A 21377-nucleotide genomic window follows, 5' to 3' on the forward strand; every position below is an offset into this window, starting at 1 on the left:
ACAAATCACTGAAGGAAATTGCAGACCAAACACTGATGTGTGAACTAGGTCTTAGGGAAGGGAGAAAAAAAAAAAAAAAAAACACTGCCTCAGGAAAATGTGATCGGGGACTCATTACATCCATTTGTTAAACTGGTATATTCCCATCATAATAGAAATGGACACTGCTAGGATATACCTTACCATTATGATCAAAGTAAAAAAAATAAAAATAATAATAATTATTTACTAAATGGAAGAAGCGACTACACAACTATTGCTATGGCCATTTCATTCTGAGAATAAACTCAACTGGTCAGGAAGTGACGTATATCCAAGCAATATAAAATCACTCCTGGAGGTGGGGAAAACTGCTTTAGGGTACTTTCACTCTTGCGGCAGGACAGATCCGACAGGCTGTTCACCCTGTCGGATCCATCCTTCCGCTATTTCACCGTGCCGCCGCTCTGTCTGACTATAATGAGGACAGGGGCGGAGCTCCAGCACAGCACAGAGAAAGGCCGCCGGACTAAAAGTCCTGCATGTCCGACGGCCTCTCACTGTGAACTGCGCCAGAGCTCCGCCCCGTCCCCATTATAGTCAATTGGGACGGAGCGGCGGTCCGGCGAAATAGCGGAAGGACGGATCTGACAGGGTGAACAGCCTGTCGGATCCGTCCTGCCGCAAGTGTGAAAGTAGCCTTAGCTACGTGCGAGGTGCACAACATGAAACATTTAGCTGATCAATGCGTGTGTATTGAATTGTCCGCCCCCTGCCTGATGTAGCTTTTGAATAATAAAGTCGCTGGTTTTACTCCACACGGGTGAGTGCCGCTATTTCACTTTCTTCTACATTACCATGAAACATTTAGAGTTTTTCTCCTTTCCCCATTACGCTATGGGAAATAGATGACGTGCTACACTTCTTTGGGCTCAGTGTGCAGGTATTTAGTGTGCCAATGAGCATACACCGTTGCAGGTGTCCAATAGACTCCCATTGTATGAACATGTTACACAGAAATCAATTTCTATTGATAAGTGTAGACTAGGGCTGCAGTAAACGATTTTAGAAATATATTACGCTATCGATTATTTTTTACAATTAATCGAGTAATCTAAGAAAAAAATGAATTAATAAATAGACTGTTTTCATTTATAAAACTCATAAGACCCGCAGCCATCAGTCCCCAACACCCTTCGTTCCCCCCTGTGCAATCAGCCCAAGTGCCTTCAGCTCGACTATCCCCCCCCTTGTGCCATCATCTCGGACTGTGGCTGGCGCTATTGATGAGGGCACTGTGGCTGGCGCTATTGATAAGGGCACTGTGGCTGGCACTGTTCCTGGTGGCCTTTTGACTGGAACTATTCATGGTGATTCTCTGGTTGGAGCCATTCATGGGAGCACTCTGGTTGGCACTATACAGAAGGGTGCTCCAGCTGCCATAAATGGTGACACAAACTGGCACTAGTCATAGAAGCACTCTGACACTTTTATTGTGGGCACCCTGGGCTGGCACTATTTATGGGCACCTTTACTTCCTTTCTTGTATTCTCCTGGGATCTCGAGGACATGCCCCCTGCAAGCTGGAGCTGCAGCTACCACACAGCTTCTGTCCCAGCACCCAGAGCTGTGCTTGTCCATGCAGCCTGCTCTCCTCCCGACACCCGGAGTGCACAGCGTCATTGGTTGCCATGACGCTGTGCCCTCCAGGCGCCTGGCCTTAGTCACGCCCCTACCCCCTTGCGGTCACCAACTTACCTTTCCAGCAGGGGCGTGGCCGACACTCCATCGTTCCGTGCTGCTCAGGGCCTGACTTCACATAGCGCGTCAGGTCACGGCTTGTGTACGTCAGGAGGTCAGTGCAGAGCGGGACCATAGACATGCCGAGGAGTTTCCTGAGGCCCCCTCCTGGAAAGGAGTATTGCGGGCCAGCGGGAGACCACGGAGCGGAAGTAATAGCAAGTTCTTCACTCACGCTCCGTGGTCACGTGAGAAACGAATCCTCGATGCTAAAAATTCGTATCGAGGATTTTTTGTGTCTAATTAATCTATTTAATCGAGTACTTGTTGCAGCCCTAGTGTAGACTAATCGCTTTACAATAATGTTCGGGGTTAACAAAAGTCTAAAGAGAAAACACATGTTCACTGGTCAAGTGAACTAAGCTTTGCTATGCCTAGTGGGGGCCAAACTGGGCATTATTAATTTTCCCAAATCACAAACATCAACCTACTGTTTGTTCCACTCTTTCCAATGAGGTGTCTGTGGAATCGGTGGTCGATATTAATCTCTGCAAAATCCATCCTGGCGATCTAAAGAGGACAAAATAAATAGAATAAAAAAATCTAATTTTAAGCTTGTGATGTGAATAGTTTATGGAAATCACAGGTACTTTCCTCAGGTCTGATCAGGCTTTAGCCACTTTCTAGTTATTTTTACTAGTTTGCAGGACACAGTCATTAAAATGGGTTTTCCAGGACCAACATACTTAGGAGCCATCAAAAGGATAGGTTATAAAAATCAGATCAGTGGGGGGGAAGGGGGGGGGGGGGTCTAACACCTGCCACCCCCAAAGATAAGCTGTGGGCAGCAGGTGCAGTGCTGGACATAAACAGTGTATGGAGCAGGAACACCACACAGCAGTACAATGTGTAGTAGCCACTCAGGTACTGCCGCTCAGATCCTGTTCAAGTGAATGGGAACTAAGCTGCAGTCTTCAAGAAGGGCTACTACAGCACCTGGCATTAGTAACTAGTGCATGTGTACAGTTATTCAATGGGTGTACTACCTTCACATCTGCATTTTTGCTGGATCCATCATAGATCAGCAAAAACGTTTGTTTGGATCATACAACCAGCTGTATCAGATAGGAACAGATCCGGTAGAATTCTCTACAATAGCCATAACGGATCCGGCACTAAAACTATTGTAAGTTAATGGGAGACGGATCAGTTTTCTTTTGTGTCCGAGAAAACGGATCAGGCACCATTGACTTACATTGTGTTTCATGCTGGATCAGTCTTGCGCCACATCCCAGGACGCACTCAAAAATGCTGCTTGCATCGCTTGTGTGCGCCATGGGAACGCAACGGAACGCATTCTGGTGCACTCCTTTCAGTTTCTCCCCATTGACAACGAATGGGGACAAAACTGAAGCGTTTGCCTCTAGTATTGAGATCCTATGACTGATCTCAACAGCAGAAAGGAAAAGCGCAGATGTGAAATTAGCCTTAGACTGTTCTCAAGGGGCGACACATTAGAAGTTAGGAAATTGGAGTTGCTCTGGCAACATTATAAAGGAGGAATTACATTTGGCTGCGGCAGGAAGGGGTTAAGATCAGCATTGACTGAATAAAGCCAGCAGTAAACCTTCATATAATGAGTGATCGTTATAAAGTTCACAGAACAAAAGCACTTGTTGCTGCCAGCCCATTTATGTTTTAGACAAGCATTTTAATAGTGGCTTCATGTTAATCCGTAAATGGCGCCACAAAGCGTCTGATCAGAGCGCACAAACTAATAAAACTACTTACCAGATCACTGACAAGTACTTCCATCTGCTGCTGGGCCACAGCAACATCTTCTGTGGGGCCCTCCAGAGAAATCCTGTCTTCTCCTTCTGTAAACTCGATGTGCACCTGTAAACAGACCACCAGCATGATCATCCCATGTATTCATATAGCAGACACTGATCAGATTGTGTAAGGCTTTTCCATGTCTAGGAGGTCGCCAAGTGTCTTTAGCAGGAAAGGAGCCATTTACTTACCTTTGGTATCTGCTGTGTGATCTTTGCCAAATTTTGTCCTTTTTTGCCAATTATGAACCGATGCAGCCATGATGGAGCAGAGACTGTGGCCACAGTGAAGCTGTTCGCCTACGAAATCAGACAAGATTTAATGTCTTGGTTCCGCTTCATTTTGCTGCAGATGTACACGCCTATGTAAGTGGCTCTCTTTACCTTAGCATATACTTCAGTCAGTGCCTGTCCTAGTTTTTCAGGCTCACCCCGCAAAATGACTGTTTCTGAGCTGCTATCGCTGGGCGGTATCTCCACAGACACTCCTGTACGCTCTAGGATCTCCTGTAGGCTGTTTCCTTTAGGGCCAATGACATACTTGTGTTGGGATTTCCTCACTTCTACTGCGATGCTGGTGGTTTTCTTCTTCTGCAAAGTGAGAAAAAATAAAAATAAAACATTACGCAAAGAAAATAAACTGTGCATATCGTTTCAGTGTACATCAGAGGTACATGCTGGACCATTTCTTATGTATACCTCCAAAGGAGTGTGATACCAATAACTGTTCATTTGTAGTCACCCTCGGCAATGTACACTGCACACCGCAGCGTGAAAGCACCTCAAATTATACATAGAGCCTTGTATACCAGTTCTCAGGCTAGTGATATTTAAAGGGGTTGTCTCATCTCAGTTACTAAAGTGAGAAGAGACTAAGCCGTGACCGCCAGGAAACAGCAGAGCAGCCCAGCGCTCCACTGTATCAGTAGTTCCCATTGCAGGGGTGGATGGGAGCTACAGAAATGCATGTGTCCGCTCTTTAATTTCCAGGCTACCTGGTGGTCAGGACCTAGTATTAGCACGCCTTAGTAATGGCAAGATGAGAAACCTCTTTAAAAAGGCAGGACATCTATAATATACTTGTACAGCAATTTTTTTGACATGAATGATTAATTATACTGAGAAATAGAGCCATATTTTAAACATCAAAAATATTCTTTAGACAATTTTCACGTGTCTGGTCAGCATTGTTCATCAGTATCTGTAAGCCAGAACACAGAAGAGGCACATCTTTCCATTATAGTTCTCTGTAGGTTCCACCCCTGTTTCTGGCAAATTCTGATGCAAAAATACTGACCATGTGAAAGCGGCCTACGTCTTGCTCATTAAATCAAAAACAAATGCTGCGGCAATAGACCCGCCGTAAGGTAAAGCCAGGAGGACAGTTTCAGCCAAACTAAAGAAGCACACACCTTTTCTTCATAAATTTGCCGGATTCTTGCCACGGCCTGGGCCAGCTGATCTTTCTCGCCCATGCAAACTATTTCAGTTTTGTTAACACTTGGAGGGGGGATGTTTATTCTTGTTCCAGTTTCGTGCATGAGGTCGTTCACCGTTTTGTTGTAGGGTCCAGCAATGAAAGGGTGGTAAGCCTTCTCAATCTCCAAACGTTCCACTGCTCGTTTATCCTGAAAATGTGAAAAACGTAAGTGCAAGAAAAAGCCGTACCCATCATATTAAAAACAGCCCCATATATTACCGGCCCTGGAATGACAGCCATCTACACATCCCTTACCTGCTCAGCTGAGATGAGCAGAATCTCATGCCGCGCTTTTTCAATGCCCTCTTTGGTGCCAGTGATCTTAATCAGGTTACTGACATCATCGGGCCGGGGGACTTGAATCTTGGTAGCGGTTTTCAGTTCCAAGTCCTGAAGCTTATCTCCACTTTTACCAATTACAAAACGGTGGTGTTCCTTGGGGATAGCAATGGAGGCAGATGCCTAATACAAAAAAAAATTAAAAATTAAGCAAGTCCAAAGGAATAGTGAAAACTGTGCAGCTTGCCGCACACTGCCAAGTCATTCCCACCTACAGCAACCAATGGACCACACAACTCTGCAGTAAAATCCTGCAGCCCACTGGCTGCCGCAGGCAAGCATTGCTTGGCTATCTGTGGCCAGTGCTATGTGGTGACCATCTCCTTTTCACAATCGCTTCTGTGAAAATAAGCTGGGTTCCCCCATTAGCTGTAACTGGAGGGAGGACTTGGAAACAAGTATTGTTAACTTGCAGTTTCACCTAAAGAAAAAAAAGGAGAAATCAATGTGTCCCTGCAACATCCAGACATGCAATAACCTCCCAATCAGTGACCATTTGTAGGCACCAGATCATCCAGTTGGGAAGTCACTAGTGTGCACAACTGCACGTGGCAGATTCAAACCATGTTCACTTGGCAACATCAAAAATCATGATAGAGATGGACGTAGTACCGCAGTGACTTATACTGTACATACATTGAGAAATCAGCGGTTTCTCATGCACTGTATAGCTCAGCTGGGTCTTCTGCAATGTAAAGCTAACAGATGACATTTTGATGCTGGGTGTGGATATAGGGAACAGGGTTGTCTCTGCTTTACCCAACTACTTAATGTAGCTATATGTAATCTCCTTACAGGGGTTCTCCGGGAATTTAGAAAATTAAAATACTTAAATATTCCTTTATTATAAATATATTTTCAAATGCCTTTAATTTATTGTCTAGGGAGCAATGATTAGGGAGAAACAAAATGGCCGCTGTACCATTAGTAGACAAAACCTGTCCTGATAACACATGAGGACAAGTTACTTTACAACACTGAGGTAAATAACTGCCTCATCCTCCTCTCTACTTGTCAGGGATTATTATCCTGAATACAGATAAGAACTTTAGCTGAATCTCTGGGGAATTTAGTTCATGAGGAGACATGAAGTACAGAGAGGACAGACAGGACAGGCTGTGGTAATGGAGACTGTAAACAAGTGCTGCTGCTCATTATCCACACCTCACCCTCCTCTCATGTCTCCTCATCATCCCCATTCCCGCAGAGATTTACCTGTATTCAGGATCATAAATCTTCAATCAAAGAATACAACGAGGCGGCACTGCCTAAACTTCAGGCTTTCAAATACACAGGCAATCCTGTGATACATGCAAACCATCTATGTGGTGCTCTGCCCGCAATAGGTTCTCAGTAATCATCATGTGTGGCAGGGGCGGACAAACTTTCCTGGAGTCAAAGGCGACGGCAGTTTACGTCAGTGGCCAGAAGAAGCACAACTGCATGAGTCACGTCCCACAGGTGCTCATTTTATGTGCTGCTCTGCACCATTATCATGATAATCAAATAATATACTGATTTATCGCAATGCAAGATGTGTATTAACATATGTGTACCTCGCATTAAAAACAAGCAACAGTAATCAAACAAGCGCTACCCTAGATGTTCATTATTTTTGGAGGGAAACGCTAAGGTCATTCTTATCATTTAAGTCTAATGACCTAAGGCTTTTTTTTGGATAATCCATCTCTTTGTAACAGGCGGTGCCTGTCACCACCTTGTGGAGGTACATACTGAATACCTGAAAAACTCAGTTTGATAAATCACGTAAAGGAAGCGCATGGGGGAAACAATCTTGGACATCTACCAGATTTTATTGAGTTCAAATGTTCTCTGAACCTTTCATATATGCATCTAATGCTTTTGCCCACATAAAACGTCCGCATTGACACATTACCAGATGTACAATGCATGTACTTCTCTACAAGTTATGAAGCGATCAACTTTATGGTATATACCCCCGAAAAGCAGGATTTTATTTTCAGCATTATACCTACAGAACACAGTTTCCACATTTAAAATTTCCTTTTGGTCTTCTGCTAAATAATTGTGGAGCCCCAGTTATGGGTCTTCAACACAGTGAAAGCCAGATATCCCTCAAAAGGAAGGAAAACCGAGCAAAGGGGTGTCCCCATTACAGAGATCACCAAATCCACCATATTAAGTGGCCCCTATGTCAAGATCCCGCTCTTTTACAAGCTTTAAGGATGTGACGGGGAAGACCGCTAATCCATCCACAGACAGCCGTTTTTGGGGTGTTGCCCCTCAGTGTGGAGTAGGATTCTGGTTAACCGGGAGCAATGCCTTGGAGACTACTCAAACAAAACAATGGCTGGTCTTAGGGAGACCAGCTACAGAAAACACTTTGGATTGCTGTGTCCAGACTCTTAAATGAGGCTCCACAGTGTTTTCTGTAGCTGGTCTCCCTAAGATCAGCCATTGTTTTCTTTTTCTCTTCCATCTTGTAGCCAATTTTTGTTCTTTTTCTACATATCTACTCCTCACCAGTTTATCTTTTATGGTGTGACTTCTGAATGTTATTGGTCTATTTTTAGTGAACTCTAAGCTACTATCCCTTTTCAAGATATCCCAATTACTTTGTATTATTTTACGTATATTTTCTGCCATCAGGCTGTATCTAAAAGGAAAATTAATTTTTTTGGTCTTCCCCATTATTCCCTTTTAACAAATCTTGTTTTCTCCATAGCCAATTCAAGTTTTTTATTTTGGGTACCCTCTCGCCAACAGTCTTTCCTTTAGTTCTAAGGCTTGTGTTTCATTACCCATTTTTGTGCTATTTATTCTTCTTAACCTAATAAATTGGCCATAGGGAACAGATTTTTTTACACTCCTAGGATGAAAACTGTCGTGGTGCAGCAAGGAGTTGGTCGCCGTGGGCTTACGATAGCCTTCAGTGACCAACTCATCGCCCCTCACCACGACAGCCACATCCAGAAACTGTAAAGTCTGCCATAATTATAGGTGAACTTCATATTCATATCGTTCTTTTCGTTTAAATAGGTTACAAACTCAGCACATTGTACCTCATTTCCTGACCACACTACAAAATCATCATCGACCTATCTCAAATATGTTTTTATAGGACACAAGAATTGATTATCCACTGAAAAAAAATAAAACCTGTCCTCAAACCTTGCCAGATTAAAAAATATTTTTTTTTTTTAAAATAAAAACGCAAAACTGCATGACACTGGTGTCCCCATGGCCGTGCAGTGTTTGTTTATACTATTGTTCTCCAAATTTAAATATATTAGTAAGGATAAATGCTAAGCCTCCTTCAATAAACTGACAAAACAAAATTGCTCTTTCCAGTGTTGCCCAGAACATCCATCACTGCCGTAATCCCTGCTCTGTGCGGTATGAGTGTATAGAGATTTTCTAGATCTAGGGAGATCAAACTATACTCCCCCTGCCACTGAAATTCCTTCAGTGCCAAAAGGAAGTTGTTAGTGTCTTTCACATATGCAGGGGCATTTTTTAACACTGGTCTCAACCAGTCAATATATTTAGACAAAGGTTCAAATGTTATTTCAAATCGCATGGCTGAAAAATTAATACCCCAATTTCCCACTAAGCCTTCGTGGTATTTTCTACCCAAGATACATAAGTCGCCGAGCCGACCCCTGGCCGCCCTATAGTGTCTGGGATCAGCTCGGCAACTTAACCCTTGTCTAAATAGATTAACTGATTATTGACTGTCTGCAAAAAAATATATATATAACCGGTCCTATTCTTGTCCATTTTGCGGACAAGAATAGGCAGTTATATCAATAGCTGTCCGTGCCATAATTTGCGAATTTGCAGACCGCAAAGCACACAACGGTCGTGTAAGGCCTCCCGAAAATCTGCCTAAGGGTCCATTAACAAGTCCGTAGTGTATTGCGGATCCGTAATACACCCGACCGACACCCCCCATAGAACTGCCTATTCTTGTCCGCAATTGCGGACAATAGGACATGTTCTATTTTTTTGGAATGAATGGGTCCGCACCTATTCCCAATATTGTGGAACGGATGTGGACCCGTGAATGGACCCTAAGTGGGTCCTACATAAAACAAGCAACAGATAAATGCTCTAAGCAATCTGACAAAACTAGGATCTTCATAACAAGAACTCCCATCCTTCGATACAGAACACGTGGGAAACATCAGATCTCCTGACATTAGATACTGGCAGAAAAATCTGTTGATCTACACAACATTAAAGTGTCCCAAAAGATCTGTTAAATTGATCTTCAGAGGATTTCAAATTGCATCAGGTCCAGAAATACTACTTATTCCCGCTGTAGTTGTCCCCTTCGAGACTACACATCCAACTGCCTCAGAGGACTCCAAATTAACCTGGATGACATGACGCATCTTACCTGAGTCTGCAGCCGTGTCACTATCTCTTTTCTTGCTTTCATTACAGAATCAAGCTTTCCAGAAACCATGATAGACAAGCCTTGATCTTTGGCCATCGAAAGCTCCAGCTGAGCCCCAGTCTTCTGCATGATGTCCAAGCAAATCTTGGCCTGCTCGCCCTCCCCAAACTGAGCCATGTCCTTGTACCTACGTTCTTCCAGAGGGACATGGAACACCTATAGAAAGAAATCACTACGTGAAGACTGTAATGCTTTCACAAAGGTAGTGGAATTGCCTGTAACTAGCGCCAATTGATATAACAAATATTGATCATTCTTGTGATAATTTTCTCAAGAGCCTCCTCTCATAGATCATTGTACAAAGGCATGTACTGCTGATAAACAATCACTAATGTCAACATAAAAGATGTGATCAGCTGATCCATGGACATGTTTTACATGGGGCAACCAACCTGAGTTATAACGGAAGACTTGATAGGCCGAATTTTGCTCCATGCACCTGCAGGCTCAGAAGGGGTCTCGCTGCCAACAGCCTTTTCCGGGAGGGGTGGGAATGCATCTTTGTAAGTGGGGGGATCACTTTCCTCCTCAGATCCAATCGCTGCCACTGTAAGGAGAAATCAAAATGTTTGAGTATTGAACCCACAACAGAAGGAAGGTACATGGAACAGATCGAAACATCACTGACCTCTGACCGATTGTTGGGTCAGCCCACTGCGATGTTCATCAAAGCTTTCCTGGGTAAGAACCGCCACCGAGCTCATTGTCCCACGCAAATCCGTGTAACCACTGCAACAATCAAGTCATTTTGTAACTTTACAATGGATTTTCTAAAGTGATTAAAGCTCTGAAATACCAAAAGATAATCTGTGCCACAAATCTCAAATGGGGCAGTGTTTGACTGACTCTATACAAACTCCTCCTAGCCAGAGTCTTGAAGCTGGGAAAAGAGAGGACTGGGTTCCCCTGATTTGGCGATCAGCAGGGGTCCCAGCAGTCGGACCTCCAATGATCCTAACATCTATACATTGATTAGATAGATACTTCTGGCCGGAATACCCAACAAAGACTCTAGTGAATCAAAATGAAACCACCACGTGAGGGGAATTCCTGCATTGAGGAAGTAGAGAGGTTATATCCTAATACGACGACTTGACAAACCAGATACAGAAGCTTTTTATTTTGCGGCAATTGAAAATTAGTCGAAAGCTATATACTTACAACTGTTGAAAGACAAGTTAGCTGGATATAAAGGTGTGGTTATGAAAGTGAGCAGCCATTCAGGAATTGGGACAAGGCACAGTATAACTTTTAAAATAGAAACACAGCAACTTCCGCTATGGCACACTTGGCCAATCCACTCATTACATGAAATGGCTGCCATGCAATACTACAATGCCCCAACATTTCTAGCTGCAAAAAACTGTATGGCCAAGAGCAGCTTCTGCCAATGGAACAGGCTAAAACGCTTGGTGATCATCTAACAGGTTGGTGATAGATCGATAGATGGATATCAAAGAAAATCGGGTGCACGCTCCAAGGGAATAGACTTCTTACCCCAATGAATAATCCAGAAAATGAACAGCACCCCAGTAGATGTACCAAATGACTCCTGCCCCATCTCGATTCAGACTTCTGCAGCGCTTCTTTCTCTTTGTTCTAGTGATTGGTGGTGGTCTCAGCACTCAGACCCCCATCAATCAAAATCAGATATGTTGCTATGACATACCAAAATCATTTTAAAAAGCTCAGTAACACTAAGGAGGCCATTTATTAAGAATGGCGTTTTAGACGCCAGTCTTAATAAAGCTCCATCTCTGGCGGTAGATCGCTGATGTTATGAAGATGCGCGGGCCTCTCCATAACTTTGGCGCACTCAGCATCCGTTCTAAATGCAAGACAACTTCCTAGCTGTCTTACATTTAGACCTTTTTCTACGCCTGAAACACAGCCATGCCGCAGATTGCAGCACAACTAACCGTTGCCTCTGGGCATGAAATATGCTTTAGGCGTATTTCAGGTAAATAAATGACCTCCTAAGCCTGTAGTTAAATTACAAATATTAATAGAACAAAATAAGAGCATTTCACAGAGACCCTAATACCTCACTATAAATGCATTATTAACGGAATAACTAGAAGGGAAAAAAAAAGAAAAAAAAAAAAAAAATTATACAAATACAATTAGAAGCTTACCAGCTAAAGGGTCAAAAGCCAGAAAGTCCGTCCGGTGAGCTGAACGCTTTTTTCAGCCTGCCAGCTTCTGTAAGAGAAAAAAATATTTAAAAATCAGTAACTGTACAGACTTGGTCTGCAGACATCAGCATCAAACCTAAGAAAATGCAAAGTAACTTAAGAGAATTTCACTTTCAATTTTACTTTAATGCACTTTTCTATATACCGGTACCCCATGACAAGAGTCCAAAACTACACTCCAAAGATCACATATGAGACTCTTACAACTGGTCCAGATTGCTACAGCTTCTAAGACAGGTCCCAAGTCACTGCGGCACATCTAGAGGGCCTGATGCAAACAGTGACCTGGAAACACCTGCACCAACTAGCAGAATGGCTTAAAGGACAAATGTTGCACAAGACAAAATAATTAACATTTCAGCAATGAACAAAACAGACCGGTCCAACAACTACACGGAACATGAAAGACCAGAACGGTTGTCACTCATATGGAAACATTACTATGGCAATCTGCAAGAAGCAGCAAACAGTCCCATTTCCTGAAGCAACATTTCCTGGTCTACAGCAGGAAAACACGACGGTGACCTCAATGTAAAGGAGTGATCATTGCAAGGTTTCCTGTATGATTCAGCATCTACCTTGTTCCATCACTTTAACCGGAAAACCAGTGAAGGCGTCGGATCTGAACGGTCCCAGGCTGGCCAAGGACGTACCCAGTGCTATACCCATCCCAGGAGAAAGCCTTCATTTCATACACTTAGGAAAATCTTGAGGATATGTTCACACCATGGGTTTTCTGCATTGGATTCAGCACAGATTCTATACTGAATAACATGCCGAATCTGCTCTGAAACTGTCTCGAATGCAGTTCAGATTTTTAACGTGTGGTTTTCCAGACTGCGCCAAGAACGTACATGCCTGTTCATGGTGCGGTTACTGCACAGACGCCTTAGGCTACTTTCACACTAGCGTTTTTCTTTTCCAGCATAGAGTTCCGTCACAGGGGCTCTATACCGGAAAAGAACTGATCAGTTTTATCCCCATGCATTCTGAATGGAGAGTAATCCGTTCAGTTTGCATCAGGATGTCTTCAGTTCAGTCGTTTTGACTGATCAGGCAAAAGAGAAAACCGCAGCATGAATGCCGGATCCGGCATTTTTTCCGATAGGAATGTATCCGGCATTCAGAATACCGGAATGTCGGATCCGTCCTTCCGGCCTGCGCATACCGATAAAAATGTGAAAAAAATGTACAAGACGGATCCGTCTGTCCGCATGACAAGCGGAGAGGCGGATCCGTCCTTGCAATGCAATTGTGAGACGGATCCACATCCGGATCCGTCTCACAAATGCTTTCAGTCAGCGGCAGATCCGGCGGGCAGTTCCGACGACGTTACTGCCCGCCGGATCACACTGCCGCAAGTGTGAAAGTAGCCTTAGAAAGCTGCGGCAGGAGCTGGTTCACAGATTAGATACATTCAATAGAGCTAAACCGAAAGCAGGACTGCAGCATTCAAGATAATAAATAAAACGTGGCAGAAACTGCAGCAGTTTTTGCAATGCGATAGGTTTACACAATGAATTTTGACTATCCTCAAAAGGAAAGCTTGTGCGCCCTTATGTTATTAATACCAGCTATGTAGTAAGAAATTACCGTACCTCTTTCCTTGTACAGACTGATGCCGTCTCTTTACCGCTATCGCCACAGGTAGCAAAACCACTGCAGAACTGTGTGCAGGAAGTCTGCACCACATAAAGTGGCAGCAAAGTGGAGCATTAAAAGGTCTTCCACTCTGCAACTGTAAAACCGTATTTTCTGTACACAGCTCTGTAGGGAAACTCTGCATCATCTCTGCTACACTGCAAAAAGGGTCTGCAATGAAGTCCACATAATTTGACATGTGGTCCAGATTTTAAATCCACATCAGCTTATTTTGCCGATTTTTCTCTGTGCAACCTGCAGTAATCCGCGGAAAAAGGAGTGCCGCTGCAGATTTAGCCCCCTGCGAGTGGCCATAATGTAAGGGTACCTACACACAATGTGCAATCCATGAGTTTTTTATCCTGTGTGGAAAAACAGCGCAGTACAACACCAGCCAAGTGAACGAGATTAAAACAAATCTCACGCACACTTTGTGGATGTTTTTGGTGCGGAAATTGATGTGCCGTTCAGACTTCCGAATCTGCAGCATGTCAATTACGTTTGCTGTTTTAGGTGCAGAATCGCACGTGTGCAGGTACCCTAAAGGTTTATTCACAGCAGAAATTTTTCCAACTTCCCCATACATCGAATGAGGCTTGCAGAGCTCCATGTACTTGCCGCCAACAAATCTACATGCGATCATACCTGAAAGCGGCTCTGTGCATATGATAGACTATGGAGACCAACCTGATGGAGAACAGAATATCAGATGCTCTAAACTTGCTTTATGAAACCAATGAGGCTTTTTCAGACCAAAGGCAGGCAATTTCCTCCCCAAGAGGGTCTGCAGCAGCCGCAGTGTGCATTATAAGGAATATTGCCTCTCCTAGCATACACTTCACACACACACTGCCTGTGGCTTTTCAAAGATCATAAGACGCCTTGTGACTTACAGTAAATATCCTATACAACGCACACAATGTGCTCGCTGCTAGGTCATCAGAGCAACATTTCCACAGTTGCTATCTCTGAAAGCAGGAGCTTCCGAGTTGCATCAGATGTGGACAGGCAGCTGGGGTCTGCCCTTCTACTGCCAGAAATGAAGACACAAGGTGAAAGGGTTAATAGGACTTGAATTAATCCATGATCTTGCCGGAGGGTTCCGATTCTAGAAAACAAGCAGGGCGGGGATTTTTTTTAGATACAGATGTGCCTTCAGTCTCATGTGTAGAGTGGAGGTCCCATGGGAAGACCAGGAGGTTCAGCACTCACCGCTCCCTCATGTAACAAGCTTCACAGTCACAACTTCTACTACAGTTCCTTCAGCATCCCTGATAACCAAGGTAACCTTCTGCTATCAAGAGCTGCATGCGACAAGACAAATCCTTGCAGCATCACTGCAGAGCAACCGTCAGTCTTCAGGATTACAGCAACTAGCCGTCTGATGGTGAAGACTGGTAAAGGGACAATCCTAAGTACCAGTTCTAGTCGATACAAATCCTTGAGCCGTTCTTTAAGCCGTTCCTTTGGGAAAAGCTATGTTGGCCGTTACATTACTAGAACTAGTCTCTTCACAGGTTATCGCGTACATTTCCTTGAGCCCTGAACAGCATGCAGCCTCAGTTACAGTCAGAGGACAATTAATGTGAGATCTGGCTTGAACACCAACTTCCAAGACAAAACCTTAACAGAAGTGGACTAATAAAGGGTCACTGAGTTTTAGTAAAATTTTTGATACGTCAAACTTTTTTTCCCCTCAGTGCACAGATCCCCACTGATCACTAGAACGAGAAGTGATCCCATATTGTGCTCTCTCCGTGCTGCAGCTTCTCCCTCCTAGTTTTAGTGACCGGTGGGGGTGTCAGCACTCAGATTTTGATTTGTCTTTATAGCATACCAAGAATTTAACCAAAAAAAAAGTGACACTTTCAATAGACAACCAGTAGCTCACACCCACCAAAGCCACAGCAAAAATATGAAGATCTGCAATACACCCGGCCAGCACCCCCATAGAACTGCAATTGCGGACAAGAATAGGACATGTTCTATTTTTTTCTGGAGCTGCGGACCAGAAGATCGGGGCTGTCCGCATCTATTCCTGCCCCATTGAGAATGAATGGGTCCTCACCTGTTCCGGATATTGTAGAACAGATGCGGACCCATTCTACGGACGTGTGAGTGCACCCTTAACAGCCTCAAAAATTAAAACTCTTCAAGCGCATATGCTGAATATATCTGTAGGCCCCCATTCACCAGATGGAAGCTTACGTGTCCTGACATCCATCAATCTAGTATTTGTTCGCATAAGTTCTATAAACTGTATAATAAACCAAAGCAGACTGAGCTTCCTATAGTGGATCACCGCAAAAAAAAAACAAAAAAAAAAACTCAAGTATAACTCTTTTTGTAATGTGTAGAGGAAGTAATACATTTTTGTAATATACTTTAATTGATAAAATTGTACATTTCTATTAGAAAAATAGCTGTTGAAGTGGTCCCTTTTGAGTCTTAGCAACGCTCCTCTGTCTTCTGTTTACATAACAGTCAGTGTTAGCAAGTCTCCACAGTTATGTATACAGAAGACAGGAGCGTTGCTAAGGCTCAAAAGGGACCGCTTAAAGAGCCATTTTTCTAATAGAAATATACAATTTTATCAATTAAAAGTATATTACAAAAATGGTCAGTATCACTTCCTCTACACATTACAAAAACTAAATGAATGACATTTGCACTTTAAATGCCCCAAGGATGCGCCCTAGCAGCCTTCTGCACCCTAACTCTTCTGTGCTACTTCCCTGGACACTTCCCCTTCAACTGGGTACCTGACCTCACCAACAGAGCAGAGCCAACCAGTGATGTATGTCACTCTATGGTTATATAGTGGAATATGTTGTAGGCCTCCACTGGAGCTATACAAGTGGTGTTACACTGGGGGCACTGTACATAGGTTGTTTGCCTTAAAATAACCTGACATTAGTCAATCTGTACATATATATGTACCAAAGGCTAATCTGTGCTGCAGGGCAGTAATTCTGCTGGGTGGAAGATACCTAGGATATTCCCAGTCTATGACATGCCAGACATGTGAAATAGCCCCACAGGCCACTAACCTCTTACATTTCACATGAAGTCATTGTGATCAGTGGAGATCCCAGTAGTAGGAGCCCCACCATTCTAACCATTATCCCCCCTCAAATAGCAGACAGCATGTCCAGCAACATTCTGGACACTGACAGAACCCAGTGGCCCCATTCTACACAATGGGGTTAATTAGGTGCCTGATACAGCACTGCCATTTTAATTGATCTCTTGCAACAGTGCAGAATGGAAATTGAAAATGTTAATTTGAAACTAGCATTAGTGTTTCCAGTATTTAGATTTTTTTTATTTCCCCCCATCCACCCTGTGGTACCAGTGAAGAAATCTATTTATTTTTATTTTTTTTACTGTCTTTATTAACAAAAAAAATAGGAATACAACATCATCATACACTTATGTCGTCACATTCAAAGTATGCATGGAAGGTCCAAGACCTTTATAGTCCGAATTACATGGTACATGAAACAGTATTAATACAGTAACCGTTTTAACAATGCCTCTAACCAGCCAATGCAATGCTACCCATTCTTTATTTCAGCATTTAAAATATAAATGATTTGAGGTTTGCAGGTTTCCCACTATATCCATCCATTAAGCTATGCTTCCTCGAGCTGTTGATTTGGCTCGTCGTACCCTCGAGGTCGAATACATAGTCTGTGCTGCTCCACACTTGGTCAAATTTTTGTGGTTTGTTGCGATGTTTATATATTAGTACTATGTATGGTAAGATCTAATTTATTTGTAATTTCCACATGGTCAGAGTTGCTGTACCATCTCAGCACTATATACTTACTAGGGATCAACCTATATTGATTTTTTAGGGCCGATACCCATACTTTGTAAACTTTCAGGCCGATAGCCGATAATTTCTACCGATATTCTGGGAATTTTCATTTTTGAAAAATTCCTACACAAATCTGCTGAACATTAATGTTTATTGTTAACGTGTATTTTTTATTTTTTTTGTTTATTCTCTTTTTCATTTATACTTAATATTTGTGTTTGTTTTTTTACTAACTTTTAGCCCCCTTAGGGACTAGAACCCTTGTCCTATTCACCCTGATAGATCTCTATCAGGGTGAATTGGATCTCACACTGTCCCTGCTGCTCTGTGCTTTGTGCACACAGCAGCATGGAGCTGAACATGGCAGCCAGGGCTTCAGTAGCGTCCTGGCTGCCATGGTAACTGATCGGAGCCCCAGGATTACACTGCTGGGGCTCCGATCAGAGGAGGAGGGGGGGGGGGGGGGAGAGGGGATCCTGTGGCCACTGCCACCAATGATTAATACTGGGGGGGGGGGGGGGGGAGGCTCGGGTGGGGGGGCGCACTGCGCCACCAACGTTTTTAACACTGGGATGGGGGGCGCACTGCGCCACCAATGAAGAGAAATCGCTCATTAATTTATATACAGGAGGCGGGAGCTGGCTGCAGAATCACATAGCCAGCCCCCGACCTCTATGAGCGGTAGCTGCGATCCGCGGCACCTAAGGGGTTAACTACCACATATCGCAGCTACCGCTCAGAGGTCGGGAGCCGGCTATGTGATTCTGCAGCCAGCTCCCGCCTCCTGTATATGAATTAATGAAAGACTTCTCTTCATTGGTGGGTGGAGCGGTGGCCACAGCCCCTCCCCTTTTGTCCTCTCTCCTCTAATTGGCGGCAGCAGCACAGGGGGGAGGGAGACACTGCTTCCTTCTCCCCTGTGCTGCTGAGGGAACATAGAGAGCGCTGAGAGCAGCGCGATCCTTGTTCCCCATACATTATCGGTATAATCGGCAAAATAGATGCCGATACCGATAACGTTCAAAATCCTGAATATCGGCCGATATCAGTAAAACCGATAATCGGTCGATCCCTAATACTTGCGTGCCCCAGACAGGGATTCCCTTCGGAATATTGTCACATGGTGATCCCAATTATCACACATTATACCTAACAGGCAGGCCTCGGGAGTATAAGGTACCCGAACTGGCAGTAGTGAGGAGAGAAGGTCCGTTACCTCCCTCCAGAATGTGGCTATCGGGTTGCAGCTCCAGATAGTGTGCCAGAAGTCAGCCTCCTGTTCCCCACACCTCGGACATGCTGTACCCATTCTGTACATCCTAGTTGGTGTTAGATATGATTGATGAATGATGAAGTTGAATTTTTTTTATTATTCATGGCAGGTGATGCTTGGAAATGCGATTCTAATAAATCCGTTAGATTTTCATTTGTAAGTGTGGGTATCTTTCTTTGCTATTTGTCAATTACTGGAAGGTGTTCTGCATGAATCTTTGTTTGAACTAAATGCGAATACATTGCCGATACTAATCCTTTGGGGCCCTGGGCTTTGACGACTCCCATGAGTGGATATTTGGATACTCTGCTACTGTTGTGTAGGAATTTACTCTGTACTGCAGCCCTAAGTTGTAGGCATGAGAAGAAGTGGATACGTGGTATATCATATTTTATAGTCAAGGCCTCAAATATCATGATTCCTTGATCGTAGCCATCACCCAGGGTCCTAGCTCCCGCCGACTTCCATTTGTCTGCTCCCATTACTCCCTGCATAGTTGGTATGGCTTGGTTATCCCACAAAGGTATGGCCGAGACTACTTCAGTAAATTTGGCTAGCGATTTAGCCTCTTTCCAAACCTTCTGAGCTAATCTGTGTAGTGGCAGCATTGGCTTTTGGAATTTAGCTGACCCCTCTAATATTGCTCATAGGGAATTACATTTAGGGCTCATGCACACGACCATATGCCCTCCAAGACATGCAGTCCCTGAGCGGGCCATATGTCCCAGAGCGGCATACATCATGCACACGGGAGCGCACAGCATCATAGGTTAATATCATGAGTGCGGGACAATAGTCCCACGGGTGGCCTGATGCGCACAGTATCATAGTAACCTATGATGCTGTGCGCTCCCATGCACACGATGTATGCCGCTCCGGGACATATGGCCCGCTCAGGGACCGTATGTCTCAGTCATATCTTACTTGTGTGACCAGAGACAAGTCATATTTTCAAGCTCTGACTCATCTCAGGTTAATTTGCATATGTATCAAATCGGTTTTTATACACAATAAAAGCACACAGAGCTATGGGGACTGGGTATTGCGGATGTGCTAGCGGCCATCTAGCAACCCATGTCCTCACCTCTATACACAAAATCCAGGTGACAGGTTCCCTTTAATAGACAAGGTTTCGGTTGCCAGGGCGAATAAGGGGCAGCCCTGTTTCGTGCCTCTATGAAGGGGGAAGCTGTCCAACAGTTCTCTGTTGACCAATAGCTTACTGGTCGGGTTGTTGTACAGGATGTTGACCCATCTGAGGAACTGCAGTCCAAATCCATAACTTCTAAGAGCCAATCAGATATCGCCATTCTATGGAATCGAATGCTTTGGCTGCATCCAATAAGGCTAGTGCCCAGTCTGCGTTCATAGAATGTCCCAGCTGTGTCACCACCTGTACCCTTAGGTTTTCTGTAGTGGATTTCCCTGGCATGAAGCCTGTCTGGTCCTCGTGAACCAATGAGAGGATTACTCGGTTAAGGCGAGTGGCCAAAATTCTGGTTAGGATTTTATAATCCACGTTTTGTAGTGCTATGGGTCTATAGGATTCGCAGTCCAGAGGATCGTTGTCCGGTTTGAGTAAAAGTACTACCGTGGCTTCCCCAAGTGATTCCGGTAGGTGCCCCATCTTCAAAGCTGAGTGGAAAGTGGTCAGCAGTTGGGGAGCTAGAACCTCCGAATACCTAGCATAAACCTCTTTGGGGAGCCCGTCTGGGCCTGAGGATTTCCCATTGTTGAGATATGGTATAGCCTGTAGTACCTCCTCCAAGCATATAGGTTGATCTAATTGGGTACTTTGAGATGTAGCGAGTTTGGGGAAGGAAATCTCTTCTAGATATGTGGCTCTCGGTTTCAGAAACTATTATATTGGATCTGTACAAGTCACGATAGAAGTGTGTGAAGGTATGAAGAACGGTTTCTTGGGTTCTAAGTTCTTGTCCCGTGTGGTCTCTAATTGCTAAAATCACTGTAGATGGCGAGTCATGTCTGATCAACTGGACCAGTAGCTTAGCTGATTGATTTCCCAACTCGAAGGCAGTTTCATGTCCACTTTATCTTTAAGTATTGTTAGATATTGTCGTCACGCCTGCAGCCATTCATTTCTGTTAGTGTCAGATGGGTGATCAATATATTGTTGTTCACTGGGACTCCAGCTCTGATCTTTTAGTATCTCTTAATGTAGGAAATATTAGAATGCAGTGCCCCACGCAGAAATGCTTTTAGAGGGTCCCATACCAGTCCAATATTGGATTCACTTTTGTGTGAACATATATACATATATACATATACATATATACACACATACATACACATACACACACACACACACACACACACACACACACACACACACACACACACACACACTGCTCAAAAAAATAAAAGGGAACACTTAAACAACACAATGTAACTCCAAGTCAATCACACTTCTGTGAAATCAAACTGTCCACTTAGGAAGCAACACTGAGTGACAATCAATTTCACATGCTGTTGTGCAAATGGGATAAACAGGTGGAAATTATAGGCAATTATCAAGACACCCCCAATAAAGGAGTGGTTCTGCAGGTGGTGACCAGAGACACTTCTCAGTTCCTATGCTTCCTGGCTGATGTTTTGGTCACTTCTGAATGC

At 43.9% G+C, this 21377-nt stretch overlaps 1 protein-coding gene across 1 annotated transcript in view; it reads right to left on the reverse strand.

Annotated features, from left to right (window-relative positions):
* LOC120997700 (high density lipoprotein binding protein) overlaps positions 1-21377 on the reverse strand; it is a 53582-nt gene that overhangs the window by 18580 nt on the left and 13625 nt on the right. Inside the window, exons 2-11 of the mRNA XM_040427932.1 lie at positions 11950-12016; positions 10443-10543; positions 10207-10361; positions 9755-9970; positions 5287-5493; positions 4964-5179; positions 3936-4142; positions 3744-3851; positions 3511-3615; positions 2211-2289 (exon numbers count right to left, since the gene is read on the reverse strand). Coding sequence (XP_040283866.1) covers positions 2211-2289; positions 3511-3615; positions 3744-3851; positions 3936-4142; positions 4964-5179; positions 5287-5493; positions 9755-9970; positions 10207-10361; positions 10443-10518 — 1369 coding nt within the window. The 5' untranslated portion in view covers positions 10519-10543; positions 11950-12016. The remainder of the gene's footprint in view (positions 1-2210; positions 2290-3510; positions 3616-3743; positions 3852-3935; positions 4143-4963; positions 5180-5286; positions 5494-9754; positions 9971-10206; positions 10362-10442; positions 10544-11949; positions 12017-21377) is intronic.

This window comes from Bufo bufo, chromosome 4 (genome assembly GCF_905171765.1).
Source record: "Bufo bufo chromosome 4, aBufBuf1.1, whole genome shotgun sequence".
NCBI classification, from domain to species: Eukaryota; Metazoa; Chordata; class Amphibia; order Anura; family Bufonidae; genus Bufo; species Bufo bufo.